The following is an 18,978-nucleotide window of genomic DNA, read 5'->3' on the forward strand; positions in this document are numbered from 1 at the left end:
TTCCTGGAAGTCAGGGAGACAGCCGGGTCTGGGCGGTCCCGGAAGGGATGGGATCTACGGAGGTGGGTGGGGACTAAGGTAGGGTGGGCGGGGGCGGTGAGGGGCAGGGTCTGGGGAATGTGGGCGGGGCAGTGCCGGGTGGGGGCGTGGTCGGGGCGGTGTAGGCGAGGAGGTGGCACTTGAGGGGCGGGGTCTGGGCAGCGTGGACGGGGTGGGGCCGAATGGGCAGCCGTGCCCCTCCTTGAGGGGCGTGGTCGGGGGGGGGGTCCGCGGGAGGGGCGGGGTCTGGGCGGAGTGGGAGGGCGGGGTCTGGGCGGGGTCTGGGCGGAGTGGGAGGGCGGGACAGCTGGACGCTCCTGCGCTCGCCGCTCGGCGTTCCAGCGGCGGTTTGCCGGCCTGTCCTGGTCCCTCTGAGCGCAGTCCGGGCTGTCCAACCGAAGGAATAGGTGCCTTCCTCCTAACTGCCGTAGGGGCCGGAGGACTGGCACTCGGCGATGGAAGAGAGAGCCGAGGCCGGAGGGAAGGGGAGCGCCCCACCCACACGGGTGCGTGACCGCGGGGACGTCAAAACCCAGTGCCCTGGGACCCAGGGAGACAATTTAGTTGCAAAAGCAGTTTGTTAGCTTCTCCCCGTTACTTGACTTTTTGCTCTGTAAGCAAAACAACTTCTTCGAAAAGCCCTGCCCACTGACAAGCCTCGGTGTTCCAACGACCCTAATTTCCTCCGGGTGCTCAGTCGGGCGAACCTCACCCCACACCTGCTGTCCTCGGCCCAAGCCCCGGGAGGCACGGCTGAGTGGGCCAGGCTGAGTGCGGGCATCCGCCGGGACGGGCAGGCGAGGGGGAGCCGGCAGCGCAGGGCAGACTCGGACAGGGAGACTGCGGGCAGCGGGCGGAAGACGGCCTTGAACGGCGGAGAGTTCGTTCAGGTGCATTAGGCAGAGAGCGGGAAGAAGGGGCAGCAAAGGGGAGACGGACCTTGCTGTGGTCAGGTGTGTGTCTGTGAACTCAAAGAACATCCATTTAAAAAATTTCCTCTTTCCTCATTTAAATTTAAATGGGCTACAGTCCATTCCTCGTTTCTATTTTTATTGCACTTCTGGATAGCCTCTTAAAAAGTCGTCCTGCGGCACCTGGCTGGCTCACTTGGAAGAGCGTGGGCTTCTTGTTCTCTGGGTTATGAGTTCGAGCCCTATGTTGGGTGTAGAGCTTACTAAAAAAATAAATAACCTTAAAAAATTTAAAAATTGTCCCTAAAAATCATTAATGGTTGATCATGATTATCTCTTCCCCTGTAGCTGTGAAGCCCGGTGATGCCCCTGCTCTCAGGGTGATAGCAGCCCCTCTTTTTACTGCAGTTCCTTCTGTCTTCACTCGAGGCCATGGAGCGCCAGTGGCCTTTGGGTGAGCTCAGGCTACACTTGGGACAATTTATTGCTAGACTTGCTTTTCTCAGAGGCATCACAAGCTCATCCTTTCTGGGTGACAAAAGGTTCAGTTAGGGACACAGATGGCTCTGGAAAACCTGGTTCCAGGTTAGGAGGCTGACTGGAAGAAGATCGGGGCAATGGGCGGAAAGCAAAAGTCTTCACTTTAAAACTCTGAGCTGGCATAGTCAGTCTACTCTGAAATGCTGACAGTAGTACAGGTTATCGACACAGCTGTGCCCATCGTGTTCCCTTGGGGAGGGGGAGGCTGAGCCCCTGTCAATGTGCTGCCCCTCCCACTGACTTGATCCTGGGGTCAGATGCACCTGGGACTTTCTTCTCCATGTAAGCGGGCTGGCTGTGGTCCTTTATCACAGGGCACTCATCATCCTGCTAGGTTATGTATGAATATGTTAAGAAAATTACCCATGTGGCTTTCTATAATTCCAAAACTGTTTCTTCCGGTGTTTCATTAACCAATTACTCATCTGAAAATCTTTCCTATCTTAAACTCTGGCTCCAAGTGTATGTGATTTACCCATCCTGGGCAAACGCTGGCCCATTCTCAAGACGGTACTGAGCACCGGCCCAGAAGTCAGTGAGACTTGACAGCATTCAAAATGAGTGAACTAGGTTTCACTGACACACACAATTATGGATAATTATTAGCAATATGATACTAAGTGAATAAAGCAAGTCCCCAAGTGGAGATAGGACATCCTTTGTATAAATGAAAACATGTACTCCGTGAGTTACACATGCATGCAGAAAGCCGTAAATCTAAAGGAAGAGAGGCGTGTCCTCCATGTCAGACATTACCGACATTTGCAAAACGTAAATCACTGCTACTCTTCTCACTTTGGGGGCAGGGGATATGGTTTTGTTTTTTTTTTTTTAAAGATTTTATTTATTTATTTGACAGAGAGAGACAGAGATCACAAGTAGCAGAGAGGCAGAGAGAAGCAGGCTCCCTGCTGAGAAGAGAGCCCGATGTGGGGCTCGATCCCAGGACCCTGGGATCATGACCAGAGCCGAAGGCAGACGCTTAACGGACTGAGCCACCCAGGCGCCCCAGATATGGTTGTTTTTAATAAAACATATTACTTATATTAACTTGAAGTGTGTTTACTGTTTTAATGAATAATTTAAAAATTTTCTCCATTTTATGTTCCATGTGGTAAATATCACTAGTCATAACCTACAAAAAAAATTCTCCAAGGTCTTCGATAACTTTTAGAAGTTCAAGAGTCCTGAGGCCAACATCCTAGGAACTGCTGACCTAGAAAATAATTATAGATCAACATAGGAATACATGAAAAATAATATATTCAAACTGTGTGCTTGTAATTCCTGTTTATACTTTGCCTGCAAATTGTATTTTTGAATAAAAATTTCTACCAGTCTATAACATGCTTCTGTAAAACACATTAGGATTTCCCAAAATGTGCAGTTTGGGATAGGTAAGTGTATGAAGCCATCCCTCGCTTTGGAAGAAGCACTTTTGTTCATTAGCTACCTGCAGTGTGCAGACGCCGTGGAGTCACTTTTTACCGTCGGAGCGGATGCTCCGGAAGCCAGCTCAATGTCCCAGGCACTATACCAAGTACTACTCTATGCGCACAGCCATATACAACGACCCTCACGACGCGGTACTAACGTCATCTTGTTCTCCGATGAGAAAGCCGAGGTTTCGAGTGATCAAGTACCTTGCCCACAGCCATGCAGACAGGCAGAGCTGCGGCCAGTACTCAGACCCCAGCCCAGCACCCATCCTGGTAAACTTAAGTCATGGCTCTCACAGTGTGGCCCTCAGACCAGCCACGAAACCATCACCTGGAGCTTGGCAGCAATGGGAATTCTGGGTCCTGCCCCACAGCAGCAGGGTCGGAACTCTGCCAGCTCTTCAGGGGGAGTAGGGGAAGTGAGGGGGGAGCCCAGCAGTGTGTGTTTTGGCAGCCCCCGCCCCGGGGTTGAGCACACCCCTCCCCTCATAGCCGGCCCCGCTGCTTCATTTCTGGTGCTCTGTTTGCTTCCCACCCCAGTCCTGGTGGACCTTAGGTTTATTTGACAGAGAAGGCAGGCTCAAGGAACTTTTGATGACTTGCCCAAAGTCAGCGGCTTAATTCTGGAACTGGAACTTGATCCGCAATCTTCTCGCCGTTAACTTAAAGCTGTGACCAGCATCAGTGAGGAATCCGGGGGCAGTCTGGTGAGAGCAGAAGCCAGCGAGCTCATTTTGCTGCCTTTCATCAAGGAAGAGAGGTGGAGCCCCAGAGCCGTGGGCCTGGCCACTCTGACAGCAGCCCACTAGACTCCATCCCCTATGAGCCACCCATGGGGCACAAGGATCACCTGCTGCATTCAGGATCTTACAGCTCACGCCCTGAGGTCCTGGGGTTAAGACAGTCACCCCCTAGAAGTCAGGCTCATCCAGAATCTGGATGAGGTGTGGTTTGCCACAAGTGTCAGTTCCTCATCTCAATACTCCCGAGAACTCAAAGCGACCCAGTCGGCTCCCGCAGGCATGCACTCCCCGACAAGGGCACCGGCTCAGGGGCTCTGGTCTTGCGGCAGGCACCACTGGGTGCAGCTCTAGGCGCCGAGTCCTCCTGCATTTGGACCATACGTCTGAAGCCAACAGGGGCAGCTCGGTGACTGTGAAGACAGAGAAGTCATACTGGAACTTGCCTTACTTCACTGTGTCATTCCCTGTGATCCCTTGTGTTCTAACTTAGTGAAATGGCTGCAACGGATTTTAGGGGCACCTGGCTGGCTCCGTGGGAGGAGCGTGTGACTCTTGATCTCAGGGTTGTGAGTTCCAGCCCCACGTTGGGTGTAGAGATGACAGAAATAAAAATGAAGAGCAGATTTTAGTTTGTACATTAAATATTTTACTGAATTTCAACGATGCTTTGAAGATTGAAATTTACTCTTTTTAGGGGTGTCTGGGTGGCTCAGTCGTCAAACATCTGCCTTCGGCTCAGGTCATGATTCCAGGGTCCTGGGATGGAGCCCTGCATCGGACTCCCTGCTCGGCGGGAAGCCCGCTTCTTCCTCTCCCACTCCCCGTTTGTGTTCCCTCTCTCGCTGTCTGTTGATAAAATCTTAAAAAAAAAAAAAGCAAAAACTAAACCAACAACTTTCTAAGGTTTAAAAAATTATTCTTTTAGATGTTAATGATTGATTTTAGGAGTGAGTTAGGAAGATAATGATGACCACGACATGGTGATAACTGCAAATACCGCTGACTGGGGAAGGATGCGAACCGTAAGCCCCTCGGCATCACACATGTGGGGGACGCCCCTGCCCCCCACTCGCCCCTAACACAGGCACCCAGGTTCCTACTGGTTGTGGGTCTTTCCCAGTCTCAGTCGGAACAGTTGCAGGAAATGCCCCCATGTGGCCCCAGGATCATGGTTACTGGGCAGAGGGCATTTCGACTGCAGTCTGTTCCAGAGACAAGGACCCTGGTATCTCCCTAAAGATGACCTGTTACCAAGAACAATACCAGCAAAGTGTGGTAGCGGAGGACCAGCAGGTCCGCAGGGCTGTCAGTCACCTTCCTCAACCTCCGGAGGCCCTTGGTAATGGGGGCGTGGTTACTGGTGTGCTAGACCCGCAGAAGGGTTGTGGGACTTGTGGAGTGCATGGGATGAGCACACTGGAGGACCGAGGGTCGAAATGGAGCGCGTGCATGAATCCTGCCCCAGACCCCTCCCGTTCTCCCCCAGCCCTGACCTGTGCAGCTCACACACATGGACGACAAATTCCAGCTCTACAGTTTACTACCTGTATACATTCGGTGAGGTGCCTCCAGTCTGTTCTCTCATTTGAAAACTGGAGATAATGACGCTGTGTGTGTGTGGCGGGGGGGCTGTGAACACTGCGTGCTGCTTCTATCTGGTCTGATACACTAGCGTGTTCCCAATGTCACGTTACTTCTTTCATCCTGTACATGTTTCATGAAGGCTCATGAGAATGGTGTTGCTTTTGATGAAATATGTTGAAGATGAACAGATTATCAGTTTATGATAAAAAATCAAGTAAACTTCTCTGTATCTTAAATATTAGTATTAGAATGATTACCTCTCATCCACCTGAAAGGACACCCATGTCTACAGATCAGATACTGCTACATGGGAAGAGTGACCTTGCTTCCTTCTACGCGTGGGTTTCCATTCTTCGCAGGCTTGCGACTTCACTTCCTTCCCGTGCTCCCTACCCGCCACCGGGTAATGATTATGAAAACCCTGGCAGTAAGTGGTGGGGAGAAATGAAATCTTTTGCTAAATTCAATCCATTAATTCTTGATTGGTCAGACAGGTCCATAAATTTGTTTTACTTGCAAGGACTCTGTGGTAACTCTCCTTCTGTCACTTTGTCAGTAACAGGGAGCAGCTGTGTGGGAGTGGCTTTGCAATCTGGGTGCGCTCCTGTCTGACCTCTAGGCTTTCTGCCTCAGGTGCTGACATTACACATCCCCCCACAGGGTCCCTTTAAATGGGGACTTTACGCAATGGAGGGCCAATATACATAAAGGGGAGCACATCTTTGGTGTTTAACTGCACCCCCACCCCTGCAATATTCTGTCCTGGACCAGAACCACCCAGGCAGAGTCTCTTGGTTCCTCTAGGACTAAACTGTAGATTCCCTAATTCATTTCCTTCATGCTGAAAGGGATCTTTCTTGGTTCCCTGTTACTACATCTACTGCAATTCCTCTCGACATCTGGCCCCGTTACTGTGATCCCTGCATCAGTCTCACGGGCATAATCTGGGAGCAAGTTACAAGTGTAAAATATGAGCCCCAGCCAGAACTTCTGAATCAGAATCTGTATCTTCCAATGATTACCAGGTGATTCCTTTGCATGTTAAAATTGGAGAAACATTGATTTAAAAAAAAATACTAATTTTGTGTTTTAGTGACAAATGAATACATAGTTGGGGAATTCAGGACATGACATGTTTGATTTCAAGTAAGCATTTTCTTTAAATAGCTGAAGATTTATGTAATTGTGATGTGAAACATGAGACTCAAATTGCAATTACATTGTTTTATAATTATACATATTGGTGTCTTTTATGAAACAATTCTAGTAGGATTCAGACAATCTGAAAATAACGTAAACCTATGGAAAAATTTCCACTTGAAATGCTGGATAGGATTTAAAGGTATAATATATAACATATTTCCCAGGTATTTAAAAATTTGATTTTATATACTTTGATCATACTTTATAACATCCCTGATTGGCTTTAAGAAGTTTCAACTGGATTAGCATTAAATACGTGCGTTTACCCAAAGTCTTCTGAGAAATCGAAGTTCCACATTTATGACTTTCGCGGGTCCCCGACCCCGCCCAGACGCCGGCCCCGCCCGGCCGCCCGACGCCTGTTGGGAACTTGCGCCGCTGCCGAGCCACGCCAGCCAACCACAGCCAACAGGAAACGCGGCGGGCGGAGGAGCGTTTCGAACGCACCGGTCCCCCGGAGCCTCCTCCGGGGACTGTCTAGGCTTCGACCGCTTTTCACTCGTCCTTCCGGTTTCTCTACTCGCGCTGTTCCCGCCTCTTCCCTTTCGCCGTCGGGATTTGAGGAGCTGTCGCGAGACTTAGGCCTCTTCCTAGGCCGGCGCTCTCACCGAGGTAGGGTGGCGGCCTTCTCGCTGTTGGACTTTTCGTCAACGCTGAGGAAAACACGTTTCGGAGTTCGGTCTCCATGGTCGGGTCCTGCTCACCCGGCGGGGATACGGCCGATTACCCGGGCTGTGTCCCCCGATGGCTTCTGCGGGGTGGCGCGGGGCCGGGCTGGGGGCCGGCGGGGGCCGGCGGGGGCCGGCGGCGGCGGGCGGCGGCCTCAGCGCGGACGCTGTGTGCTTGCAGGAGAAGAAGGCCATGTTCAGTTCGAGCGCGAAGATCGTGAAGCCCAACGGCGAGAAGCCGGACGAGTTCGAGTCCGGCATCTCCCAGGTGAGGGGGCAGGGCCGGCGTCCGGGCGGCGTGTCCCCCTCCCCGACCCCCAGCAGCGGGAGTCCGGCGCGCGCGACCCGCGGGGAGCTGGGCACGCCGGCCCCGCAGGAGCCCGCGAGGGCGGCGGGGCGGCGCGCGCATGTCCCCCGCCGGCCGAGCGGGCGCTGAGGCGGCTGCGCTGCTCCCCGCAGGCGCTGCTGGAGCTGGAGATGAACTCCGACCTCAAGGCGCAGCTCCGGGAGCTCAACATCACGGCCGCCAAGGTGAGGCGCCCGCCGGGGGGGGCTGCTCGTGCTGAGCGCCCGCGGCCCGGCCCGGAGCACGTGTGCGCGCCCGGCCGGCGGCGCGGGGGGCCGGCGGGGCTCGCTCGGGGCGCGGGGCTGAGAGAGGAGGGCGCGGGCGGGCGGGCGTCCGCCGCGCTGCGCCGTGTCTCCCGCCTGCTGCAGCGCGCGGCCCGGCGGTCTGCGGCGCTGGGGGCCGCCGCTGTCCGGCCGCCCGCGCCTGGGTCGGGACGGAGGCGTCGGGTGCGGGGTCAGCGGGCGGGCTGTCCGGGACGGCGGCGGCCGCGCGTCGGCGGGCGGTGACGTGGGCTGCGGTCCTCCCCCAGGAGATCGAGGTCGGCGGCGGCCGGAAGGCGATCATCATCTTCGTCCCCGTCCCTCAGCTGAAGTCGTTCCAGAAGATCCAGGTGCGGCTGGTCCGCGAGCTGGAGAAGAAGTTCAGCGGGAAGCACGTCGTCTTCATCGCGCAGGTGTCCCGGCGGGCGGCCTGCGTGCGGGCGGGCCCCGGGTGGGGCGACCGTGCCTCCGAGCGGGGTGCTGGGTCGCAGCGGGGTTTGCCGCCGGACCCTCCGGGGACCCGCCCTGACCCGCCCGTGCGCGTGGGGCGCCCGCGGATGCTGAGCCTGTGAGCGCGGGTCCGGCCTGCGCACGGCGGTCTGTGGGAGGAGGGGCCGGCCTGCCGAGGGCTTCGAGGGGTCCCCGCTCTGCCGGCGGGCGGCGTCTTCCCGCTGCAGCGGGCGGTGGGCCTGGCCGGGCGCAGGGGCGCAGGCGTCGGGCCGCGCAGGACGTGGAGAAGCCCGGAGGCGCCTCACCGGCGGTCTCGGAGCTTGTTTGCTCGGGGTGGCGACCTTCCCAGACCGGGGATGTCTCCTGTGACTGCTTTTTTGTGTTTTTTGTTTCTTTTTAAAGCTGTTGGACAGTTCTCAGCTTTTTTTCCACTTAAGGTTTTTCTCTTTTCCGTGGTAATTTTTACCTTACAGAGGAGAATTCTGCCTAAGCCAACTCGAAAAAGCCGGACAAAAAACAAGCAAAAGCGCCCCAGGAGGTGAGTCTTTTATCGGCATCCAAAAGTGCACCGCAGGGCGCCTGGGTGGGCAGTGGCCAAAGCGTCCGCCGCTTGATCTCAGCTCAGGTCTCCGTCTCCGGGTGCGAGTTCAGGCCCTGTGCTGGGCCCGCTTTAGGCTGCTGGGCTCCATGCTGAGCGTGGAGCCTGCTTTAAAAAAAAAGTGTGTTGTAAACCACTTATGAAGGACTCCGGGTTTGCGTGCGGTATTTCTGGAGTAAGCTCTGCAGTAGGTTTCCGAAATTAAGCTCACGGTTTAGGAAAACCTTCGCAGGGGGATTTTTACTGAGTAACGTGGTTTTCTCTGCAATTGCGTATGTTTGAAAATTCCAAAGGCGAGAGTTACGTGTACTTCCAAGGTAGGACAGACAAGGTAGCTGCGGTCTCCAGATGAGGCCCTTCGTTCTCTCTGCGGGCCAAGGCTGCGGGCACCGCGGGGCGGTTCATGCATTGCCGAGGCCCTGAGCGCTCCCGACGTCGTGCAGTTGCGCTGGGAGGTGCTTTGCTTGGCTTCTGCCCTGAGTTAAGGCCGGGAAGTGAGGTGGATTTTCCTGTTGCTGACGTTCCAGGTTGAAAGGACTCCCGTGACTGTAGACGCCGTGTCCTTTAAGCTCGACTGACGGACAGGTTATTTGGCATGAACTCAGGTGCTGAGTGTCCTTGGCTTCCTGAGCTGGGCCTTGCGGTGTTGCGTGGAAGCGTGGTTTCCCAGACGGGCCACTGATCCCTGCGGGGCCTGCCCTGTGGGCCAGCCTGGGAGGAAATGGACTAGCGTCTGTGCCGCCCCACGGGCAGCCTTCTCAGCGAGTCTGCACTAGGTATTGCTTCTCCCGAAAGGATGAGGGAAAGGGACGCAGGGCCCAGAGAAGTGCCGTTTCAGCGACTGCTGGTAGCGCGGGGATTTCTAACACCGCGTCTTGCTTGCGAACCACTGGGGGGTTGTGGTGGGGCTCCTGCGGGCTGATGTCACCTGAGAAGGCTGCTGGGGAGACTGGAAGGACAGGAGCCGGAGTTCTGGAACCTGAGTCGTCCGGTTCAGTACTTGAACCTGCTTTATGGGCAGTTGGAGTAGCATAACAATTGAGGGATTTTTGGGTATTCTGGATGGTTTGTGAGGAGACAATCAAGAACATCTAGTCTGTTAGAGGCCGAGTTCCTGCTTCGAGTGTGAAAACAAACCCTTGCTTTGCCTCCAGCGGAGTGGCCCATCCACAGCCTCATCCCAAGCTTGTGTTTTCCACATGTGCTCAGGGGACGGCTTGCCTGGGTTCCTGGTGGCCTGCTCTGCGCATCGGGGGCCTTCCGTTGAAGCTCTAGGCGGCAGGCACGGCGGATCCGCCGCTTGTCACTGCCTGCAGACCTCTTCTCCGTCTTCAGTCCTTCACGTCTCCTGCGGGGACAGGTCCTGACGTTGACTTGTTTTGGCTTCTAGTCTCAGCAGGGTTTGCGCCTCTTTCCGTCTGAGGCCTTCAGCTCTGCGGCTGGTGATGAGTAGTTGTGTGGCCTTGACTTCCCTCCTTAGGGCTGATGTTGGAATCTGAGAGGAGATGCTCAGGCTGGCTTTGGTGGCCGGTGGATTTAAAGGAGACAGTTGACAAATTTCCGTGTTCCGTGCCTTCTAGTGATTCACGGGTAGCAGTGATCAGTCGGGCCATCTGTGTCGTTTGCTTTCCGGAAGGTGATGGAGGCTTTGGGAAGTGGATTCCCCTTGAGCTTGTGGAGCTGTAAGACCTTCGCAGGTGTTTGGAGCCCCAGAGAGAGTGTAGGAGCTGCCGGATCTGAGAGGCGAAAGCGTGGAGTGCAGCGTCCATCTGCTGAGCGTGACACGTTGTGGATGAGTTCTTACCGCAGGGCCGGTCCGGAAGCACTGGGAAGAACCACCTCTTCACGCTCTCGTTCTTGGCGTCTTGGTGGACACGGCAGATACCCCTAAAGCTTGGAATTGGTTGAATCTTGCTGCTGCCGGGCAGCCAGATGGGTTTTGAACTTGAAGTGCCAGCAGGAGAGGAGGAGGTCACAGCGGCAGTTTATGTGACGGGGTGAAGATGGGGTTCCGGGTGGGGCCGCCATCACAGAGCGGGTGACGGAGCAGTGCGTCCCTGTCCTAGAGAACAAGGAGGAGCCTTGGAGGTGTTTTGGAGGCCGTGGAGAGCTCTCGAAGGTCTTTTCCTAGTAACGTGCTGTGATCATAGGTTTTTTTTTTTGTTTTTTTTTTTGTTTTTTTTTTTTTAAGATTTTTTATCTGTTCATTTGACAGAGCTCACAAGGAGGCAGAGAGGCAGGCAGAGAGAGAGGGAAGCAGGCTCCCTGCTGAGCAGAGAGCCCGATGCGGGGCTCAATCCCAGGACCCTGAGATCATGACCTGAGCCGAAGGCAGAGGCTTACCCCACTGAGCCCCCCAGGCGCCCCATGATCATAGGTTTTTAAATGAACTTGGCAGCTTTGGAGGGGGTGGTTTTGGAGATGAGTGCGTCATAAAGAAGCTTCTGCAGCAGTTAAGTTGAGAAATCATGAGTGGAGAGAAACCCAAAGAGCACCTGAAAGAGGAATCCCTCGTGAGCCTCCGTTCCCTGGACACGGTCACCTGGGATTTGGTGTGTGTGTCGTCTGTACGATTTCGGGGTTAACATACCCTGCGCTTTCAGAACAAATCAGTAGGGGGTTTGTTACCCTGTCTAGTGTGGCAGCGGCTCTCGTCTGATCCGTTGAATGTACGTGGCCTGTTTGAAAACTGGTGTTAATTTGGTTTCAGGAACTGCGGGTTTGCTGTTGACGTTTTGACTTGGGAGGGGCTCCCCAGAGGGCAGGTCTTCCTCAGCGTCTTACTTTTGTCGCCATGTTCTTTCAGCCGCACTCTGACAGCTGTGCATGACGCGATCCTGGAGGACTTGGTGTTCCCAAGCGAGATTGTGGGCAAGAGAATCCGTGTGAAACTGGACGGCAGCCGGCTCATCAAGGTCCATTTGGATAAAGCGCAGCAGAACAACGTGGAGCACAAGGTAGGGGCAGTGGCGTTGCCGGAGGCTGTGCGCGGGAGGGGGAGGCCGCACGACCCGACTCCACGTGCCGCCAGGTCCAGTAAGAGTGACCTCAGCCCGCCCTCTCCCATCCAGACCTCTGCCCGCTTCCCTGCAGGTTGTATGTCGGGTTTTATTGTGGGGGTTGTTGTGACAATCGGAATTCTCTGCCTTTTAAATTAAGAGGAAAATTAGAAGTGAAGTAATTCCTTGTAGTAAGATGTTACATCCTTTGGGGGTGGGATCTTGGTAGTGTTAGAATCTGAGAGGACTGTCCCCTCGCGTCCTTCTTGGGGAAGTGTTGCTAATGTGGACAGCCCCTGGGCCCCTCACGGACTCTTGTCTGCGTAGCCCAGAGGAGCGCCATGCTCCTGCTCCGGGATGTGACTAGAGACCTGTCCCGTAGCGCTGGGGGTGAGCCCGTCCCCAGGCTTGTATATTCCTTGTCTCGCCAGTCCCTGGTTGCTGAGGGGAGAAGCCGCACAGGGCACAGCCTCACAAAACCATTAGGCTTCAAGCGGAATGTGTATGTTTAAAAGTTTTGTGATGAATTTCTTCTTTCCTTGTAGGTTGAAACTTTTTCTGGCGTCTATAAGAAGCTCACAGGCAAGGATGTTAACTTTGAGTTCCCCGAGTTTCAGTTGTGAACAAAAATGATTAAATAAAACTTTGACAGTATTCGGTTTGAGGCGTGATTTTCAAAAGTTCAGAGATGTCGTCGTATAGCCGTCTACATAGCCAGCAGCTCCCTGCGAAGGCTGGAAGATTTTGAACAGAGGGGGTGCCTGTGGGATATACCAGGCAGTCGGATGCATGGGAGGGATACACTTGTATCCAGGGGTGTTGTAATGGGTACAGTCCTATGACATTGGCCCAGGTGGCTGAGTATTGGCACTTGGACAAGTTCCATCGAAGGATCACACAGGTGCCAGAGGCGTGAACGATGCGATCACGTAGCCTGCCCCTAGTCCCTGTGCCGCACTCGACGAGAATCGAGTGCTGGGTCTCCTGGGAAGCCGGCCTGCCTAGAAGTCCGGGTTTCAGAAGCACCTGAAATCAGGCCAGGAACGCTTCCTCGGAAACGGTGTGACAGAGCAAGATGGGATAACGTGGTGTTCTCGCTGAATTTTTTATTGTGGTAAAACACCTACAGAATTTGCCATTTTATTCTTTTTTAAGTGTCCGGTTCAGTGGCGGGGAGTGCTCACGTTGCTGTGACAGACCTGCAGGGTGCCGGGTGGTGTTGGGACCGAGGCTTCCTGATGGCAGCTTCTTCCCCTTTCAGATTGCCTGGGTTTGCCCATTCACCGCGGGTCTCGTGGCTGCACCAGACCGGTGAGGCGTAGGCGCGATGAGACGCTGGGGTCTCGTGTGGCTGCGCGGCTGCTGAACGCAAGCATAGCCGGTGCGGCGCTCGCGTTTGCGTCTTTCCTAAAGGCTGAGAAGACCGTCCACGTGCGCGAGTCTGATGGACATCTGATGCGCTGTGCCCCTCACCCAGCTCGAGCCCGCACTCCTTCCTCGGTCTCGGGGAATCTGCTCCCGTGCCCGCCCTTCGCTGGAGAGTCTAGAAGCAAGTTCTGACGGTTTATCACTTAGGAATCTTCTTTTGGTGGTGATAATTACTAAAATTTGGTATCAAATGAAGAACCACATTTTTTTTTAAGGATTTTATTTATTTGACAGATCACAAGTAGGCAGAGAGGAGGAAGCAGGCTCCCCACTGAGCAGAGAGCCCGATGTGGGGCTCGATCCCAGGACCCTGAGATCATGACCTGAGCCGAAGGCAGAGGCTTAACCCACTGCGCCACCCAGGCGCCCCGTTACTCATTTTTGATGTAGTGTTCAGTGATGCATTAGCTGTGTACAACACCCAGTGCCGTCGCAGCACGTGCCCTCAATACCCATCACCCGGTCACTCCATCCCCTGTGCCCCTCCCCTCCGTAACCCTGTTTGTCTCCCGGAGTCGGAGGCGCTCATGGTTTGTCTCTGATTTCTTCCCATCGTTTTCCCTCCCTCCCGCTGTGGTCCTCTGTGCTATTCCTTATGCCCCACACACGAGTGAGACCGTAGGGAAATTGTCTTTGACTGACTGCACGCGGCGTCATCCCCTCCAGTTCCATCCACGTCCGGGCGGGTGGCGGGCGTTCTCCTTTCTGACGGGTCCGTGATGCTCCGCTGTGCAGGTGGACCACGTCTTACCCGTGCGTCTGTGGAAGGGCAGCTCGGCTCCTTCCAGTTTGACTGGTGGACGTGGCTGCTACGAGCATTGGGGAGCATGTGCCCCTTTTCACTCCATGTATCTTTGGGGTAAATACCCAGTGCAATCATTGCGTTGTAGGGTAGCCCCACTTTTAACTCCTTAGGAACCTCCATACTGTCCCCAGAGTGGCTGCACCGGCTTGCATTCCCACCAGCAGCATACGAGGCTTCCTGTTTCTTCACATCATTGCCAACACTTGTTTCCGGTCTTTTTAATTTTTGCCATTCTGACTGGTGTGACGTGGTATCACTGTAGTTGCGATTTTCATTTCCCTGATGCGGAGTGATGTTGAACGTTTTTTCATCTGTGTGTTGGCCATCTGTGTGTTTTTGGAGAAGGGTCTTCATGCCTTCTGCCCATCGAAGAACCAATTTTTCAAGTTGCTAAGTCACAAGACATTAAACCAAGTTTTAAAAAAATTAATCATATAGCTTTCCCTAAAATTAATATTTATTTGTGTCCATTTAAAACTTCGGTTTTTATGACCATATGCGTGCTTTTTTAGGACTTGTGTGCTTTCTATAATACGTTAATGACCACACGATACTGGAGATGACCTCAAGACTTATGCTCTGTGGGGTATACAACAAAATAGTTGGGGACTAAGGTGCTAAACATTGTCACTACAATTTTTGCTGGTAAACTTGAAAGAGAAATACACAGTTGACTTGAACAACATGGGCCAGGGGTCCTGACTCCAATGTCGTTGAAAATCCCCTCCCTCCAGGACTCAACTGTTCCCTTACTGTTGACTGGAAGCCTCAGGAAAACGGTGAGCACATTTGGGCGGGTTCTGTCAGTGGAGCATGGGATTGGATCTCAGGGTTGTGAGTCCGAGCTTCATGTTGAGTGTAGAGACTACTTAAAAATAATCTCTAAAAAGAAAGAAAACACATTTACAGTGTCCCACTGTATTCATCAAAAACAAAATCCACATATGAGTAGACCCTCCAAGGGCCAACTGCGTAGGCTATTCTTGAAGGGCTCGATCTCAAACCTGCAAGGGTGGGTATGTATCATTACAGGAAGCGACTGTGTTTAGATCTTGCTTTTCCCTCCTAGTTGCGTATCAGGTCCCGTCTTTTCTCCCTGACTGACAAAGGTGCACAGAGTTGCAAAGCTCCTAAGTAGGGGAACATTTTTGGGCTTTTTTGAGGCGCTGAGATGCCTAATTTTAGATCTCCACTATTAATACTTGATATTTACGAACATGTGTGACCATATAGTAAAAGCACAGGTCGCGGCCGCAGGGACCCTCCCGTTCCCAGACATGGTTCTGGCTGCAGAGATCCCGGTTACTGTTTGAGACACTGCTGATGCCCTCAGCTCTGGTGAGGGTAAGAAGCTCAGTCTGAAGCCTCTTTGGCCGCTCATTTTTGCTCAGGATGCTACACAGACACAATCAAGTTCGGGCTCTGTGGGAATGTCTGAATGAGGCTTCAGTTTCATTTAGCACCGTCCCGGCCGTGGCTCAAGCCGTCTCAGCGCCGCACTGAAACGGGACGAGGCAGCAATCGGCTTCAGCCAGGAGCCGACCGCCGGGCACGCCCCGCGCAGTTGCTGTTCTGCTCCTGTTACTTGTAACTGTCCGTCCGGCAGTTCGCAAGCCCGGAGCAGCCCAGATGGCCAGGGCTGACCCCGGTCATGTTGGAGTCCACTGCCGTTTGGGTCTGCGTCCACCCGCGTATGGTCACCGCGGGGCTGCGGTGCCGCCTTCCCTGAGCTGCCTTGTTTCTCTCATTCTAGAAGGGAAGACGGGCCGGGACTGGCGAGGTCTCCTAGTTCTTCCAGCTCAAAGGGTCACAGCCCCGAGTCCTAGGGCCATCACTGCAGACTGCCTCTCAGCACCGGTCAGGGAGGTGTGTGTGCTTAACAGTGCCGCATGGAGTCTTCAAAGCTTAATGTTGTAAGAATATAGGAGCTTTCTGGGGTTCCTGGGGGGCTCAGTCAGTTGGACGTCCAGCTCTTGGTTTTGGTTCATAATCTCATATGGGGATTGAGCCCCACATTGGTCTCCACACTCAGTGGGGACCTGCTTGAGACTACCTCTTCCCCTGCCCCTTCCTCCACTTGAACTATCTCATGCTCTTTCTCTCTTTTTTTTTTTAGAAAGAAAGATTTTATTTATTTAACAGCACAAACAGGGGGAGCAGGAGAGGGAGAAGCAGGCTCCCCACGGAGCAGGGAGCCCCATGTGGGACTCAATTCCAGGCCCCTGGGACCATGACCCAAGCAGAAAGAAGATGCTTAAACAACTGAGCCACCCAGGTGCCCCATAAATAAATAAATCTTAAAAAGAAGAAGAAAAAGAATATATGAGGTTTCTTGTCCTTGAAAACCAAATCGGTCGTATTACTTCCAAAGGGAGAATCAAGAATCAGGGAAATCAATCTCATGACGATGAGTGTTAGGGCCCAAGAACCATCCCAGAGACACAGGGAAACCAGATGACAGAGCCAGGTCTGTCACTCTCCGACCTGTGAGTGGAACAGAGGAGGAAGTTCTACATTTTATTCTCTTTTATCAATTGGTTGCTTTTTCCATTTCATTCTGTGTGGCTTTCCTGAAGTCTTTTAACGTCCCTGGGCCTCCGTGCCCTCTTGGTAACATGAAGGGGTTGTGTAAGGATAAGCTCTTAGAATCCCTGCCCGCTTAAGGGACACGGTCTGGGAGGTGGTGTCCGAGCCGGGACTGGTCTGGGAGGTGGTATTCGAGCAGGGGGCCTACGTCAAGCACCTCTTGGGGGAGCACAGAGAGGGTGTTGCTGTGTGAGTTTCTGACTGGTGTATTGCAGACAAGACGTTACTTTGGACAAAGGCTTTGAGCGGAGAGAACCGGCGCGTAGTTAGTGGTCAGTATATGTTCATGACTTTGCTGTAATCAGGATCATCGACTTTACGGCTGGCCCGCCCGTCACCCTTGGATCCAGCCATGGTTGAATGACATGCCAGCGCCTGATGAAGACGACGGTACGGCTCGGGTCCCCTTAGGCTGTGAAGCCGGCTCCGTGCCAGGTCCTCTGGCAGACCCGGTAAGTTAGGGCCTCTGTCCTCGAAGGTCTGCCCTGCCCAGCGGGCGACGCAGACATGGACGGCAACCAGGAAACAAGGCAGCCTTGACTTCTGTCACTGAGCGGTGCGCCTAGAAGGCTTGCTTTCCTCTGGCTCACAGAGGCCATTCCTTTGACTTATGCTTCCCCAGAGCAAGGTGCGCAGGAGCGGGTTGGGAGGGGCCACAAACACACGGAAGGCCGCAGCCCAGGAGTCCCCATGTGGAGTGACCATCTGGGACAGCCGCCCCTGCTGTTCACCTTCACGCTGCTTCCCCGGCGCAGGAAGCAGCCTCACGGGGCCGCTCACCTCGGGCCGTTGACGGGCCTGACCATGTGGTCACGTGCTGGCTCCTCATGGCTCCCATGTGGCTGCCGTGGAGACGGGCACCGCGGCCAGCAGGTCTTTCCCTCCTTTGGTCCGGGGCTGATTTGTTGGCTTTCGGTTTCTGTGCTGGAGCAAGAGTGTGCGGTCTTGTGGGGCGACCGAGGAGAGGAGGCGGGGAGTGAGAAGGTCAGGACAGCACCACGTGATTCGTGGGTGTCCCGCGCGTGGGGCCCTGTGGCGGGCCACCTACTCTGTCAGCCCCAGGCCTCACAGCACCCTGTGAGGGAGGCAGCGGTTGGCAGAGTGGCCCCTGGACCAGCAGCCCCAGCATCGCCCATCGCATGCGAACTGGTTAGAATCGGCGGTGCCCGGACCCCTACCAACTGCTGGCTCAGAAAGTCTGGGGCAGTGGCACAGCGGCCGGTGCTTTCAGAGGTCTTCTGGGTGGTTCTGGCGCACGCTCACATTTGAGACCCGGTGATCTCGGGTGCTGTAATGACCTTGGACGGCACGATGTCGTCAGATGAATGGCATTCACATCTGTCTCGCTGGCGAGCTACCCGGTGATGCCAAGGCCGCATCTCCCAGCCGCGCGGTGGGCTCCAGCTCCGATGAGCGCGGCCGCGGTGCCCAGACCCCTGACCGTCCGGGGACCACATCCACGAGGGCCGGGTGCGGGCCTCATGCCGCTCTGCACATTCAGGGAGCTCTGGAGAAGCAGAGCCGTCAGGCAGGGGCAGGGGTGGCCCAGGTCAATGTCCCGAAGGACAAAGTATCCGGAGCGGTGGAGGCCTGGCTGGGTGACCTCCAGGAGAGTTCCCACCCAGAGACAAATGGGCCGGGTCTGGCTGTCCCGCGGATTTCTCCGTTATCTCTGGGAATGTAAACAGTCACCAGGAGCTGAGCCAGAGTCTTGTTCTGACCCGGGGCGCGGCCAGGCGGCCTGAGGGGCCGAGTTCGGGAGGAAAAGCCTGCGGCCAACAGCAGGACCTCGCGCTTTCAAGAAAAGACGGGGAAGGAGGGGGAGAGGGAGGGCAGGAAGCCAGAGCAGCCTGAAGGGAGAAGGACCTGCTGGTTTCTCGTGACTTTTTGGTGCGTATTTTCAAGGCAGGTGCACACAGGATTTCTAATGGCAAAACGGTTCTGACAGCCTACTTGAAACAGGTCGTTACTATAATATTGTCACTTACTCTGTAACCGAGACTAATTCCCAGTTTGGGCACTTAAAAAAAAAAAAAAAAAGCCCTGAGCAGTTTGGGACACAAAACAAAAGATAAGTGACCAGGTTGGTGGTGAGACCCCAGGAGAGTGTGGCAGGCTGGCCGGCTGCCGGCTCTCCGCAATCCGGAAAGCCCAGTTCTGGGGAGACAGGGTGGGTCCTGACCTGGCATGTGCCCCAGCGGTGGCACCTTGGGCAGGCGCCATCCTTCTCTGCCCTGGCTCTGGAGCTCTAGCCGGAGTACCAGCAGCTGGCTGGGCAGGCTGCTTGTGAGGACTGAGCTCGTGGCTGACTGGGCGGGCCTCGCTGGGACCCAGGCCCTGGCCCTTCCTCCCAGCTGGCGTCCCACATGGGCCGAGGGA

At 54.6% G+C, this 18,978-nt stretch overlaps 1 protein-coding gene across 2 annotated transcripts; it reads left to right on the plus strand.

Annotated features, from left to right (window-relative positions):
• The first annotated feature begins 225 nt into the window (after positions 1-225).
• RPS7 (ribosomal protein S7) lies at positions 226-12,434 on the plus strand. Of its 2 annotated transcripts, none has more exons than XM_032866770.1 (7): positions 226-231; positions 7,318-7,395; positions 7,587-7,658; positions 8,003-8,146; positions 8,657-8,721; positions 11,588-11,738; positions 12,326-12,434. In XM_032866770.1, exons 2-7 carry the CDS (start codon positions 7,321-7,323, stop codon positions 12,401-12,403), a joined length of 585 nt encoding a protein of 194 aa, XP_032722661.1. In that variant the 5' UTR covers positions 226-231; positions 7,318-7,320; the 3' UTR covers positions 12,404-12,434. The 2 variants fall into 2 exon arrangements, with proteins under 2 accessions (XP_032722661.1, XP_032722662.1); XM_032866771.1 differs by lacking the exon at positions 226-231 and adding an exon at positions 7,051-7,071 and having other exon boundaries at positions 7,312-7,395.
• Positions 12,435-18,978: the final 6,544 nt, after the last annotated feature.

Source organism: Lontra canadensis, unplaced genomic scaffold (assembly GCF_010015895.1).
Source record: "Lontra canadensis isolate GAN:19392208 unplaced genomic scaffold, GSC_riverotter_1.0 scaffold32, whole genome shotgun sequence".
Classification (NCBI taxonomy): Eukaryota; Metazoa; Chordata; class Mammalia; order Carnivora; family Mustelidae; genus Lontra; species Lontra canadensis.

Excerpts from the sequence above, each read along its gene's own strand:
- RPS7 (XM_032866770.1), top strand. The coding sequence starts at position 7,321 with ATGTTCAGTTCGAGCGCGAAGATCGTGAAGCCCAACGGCGAGAAGCCG. Across the intron at positions 7,659-8,002 it reads TCAACATCACGGCCGCCAAG|GAGATCGAGGTCGGCGGCGG; the intron begins GTGAGGCGCCCG and ends GTCCTCCCCCAG. Across the intron at positions 11,739-12,325 it reads AGAACAACGTGGAGCACAAG|GTTGAAACTTTTTCTGGCGT; the intron begins GTAGGGGCAGTG and ends CTTTCCTTGTAG.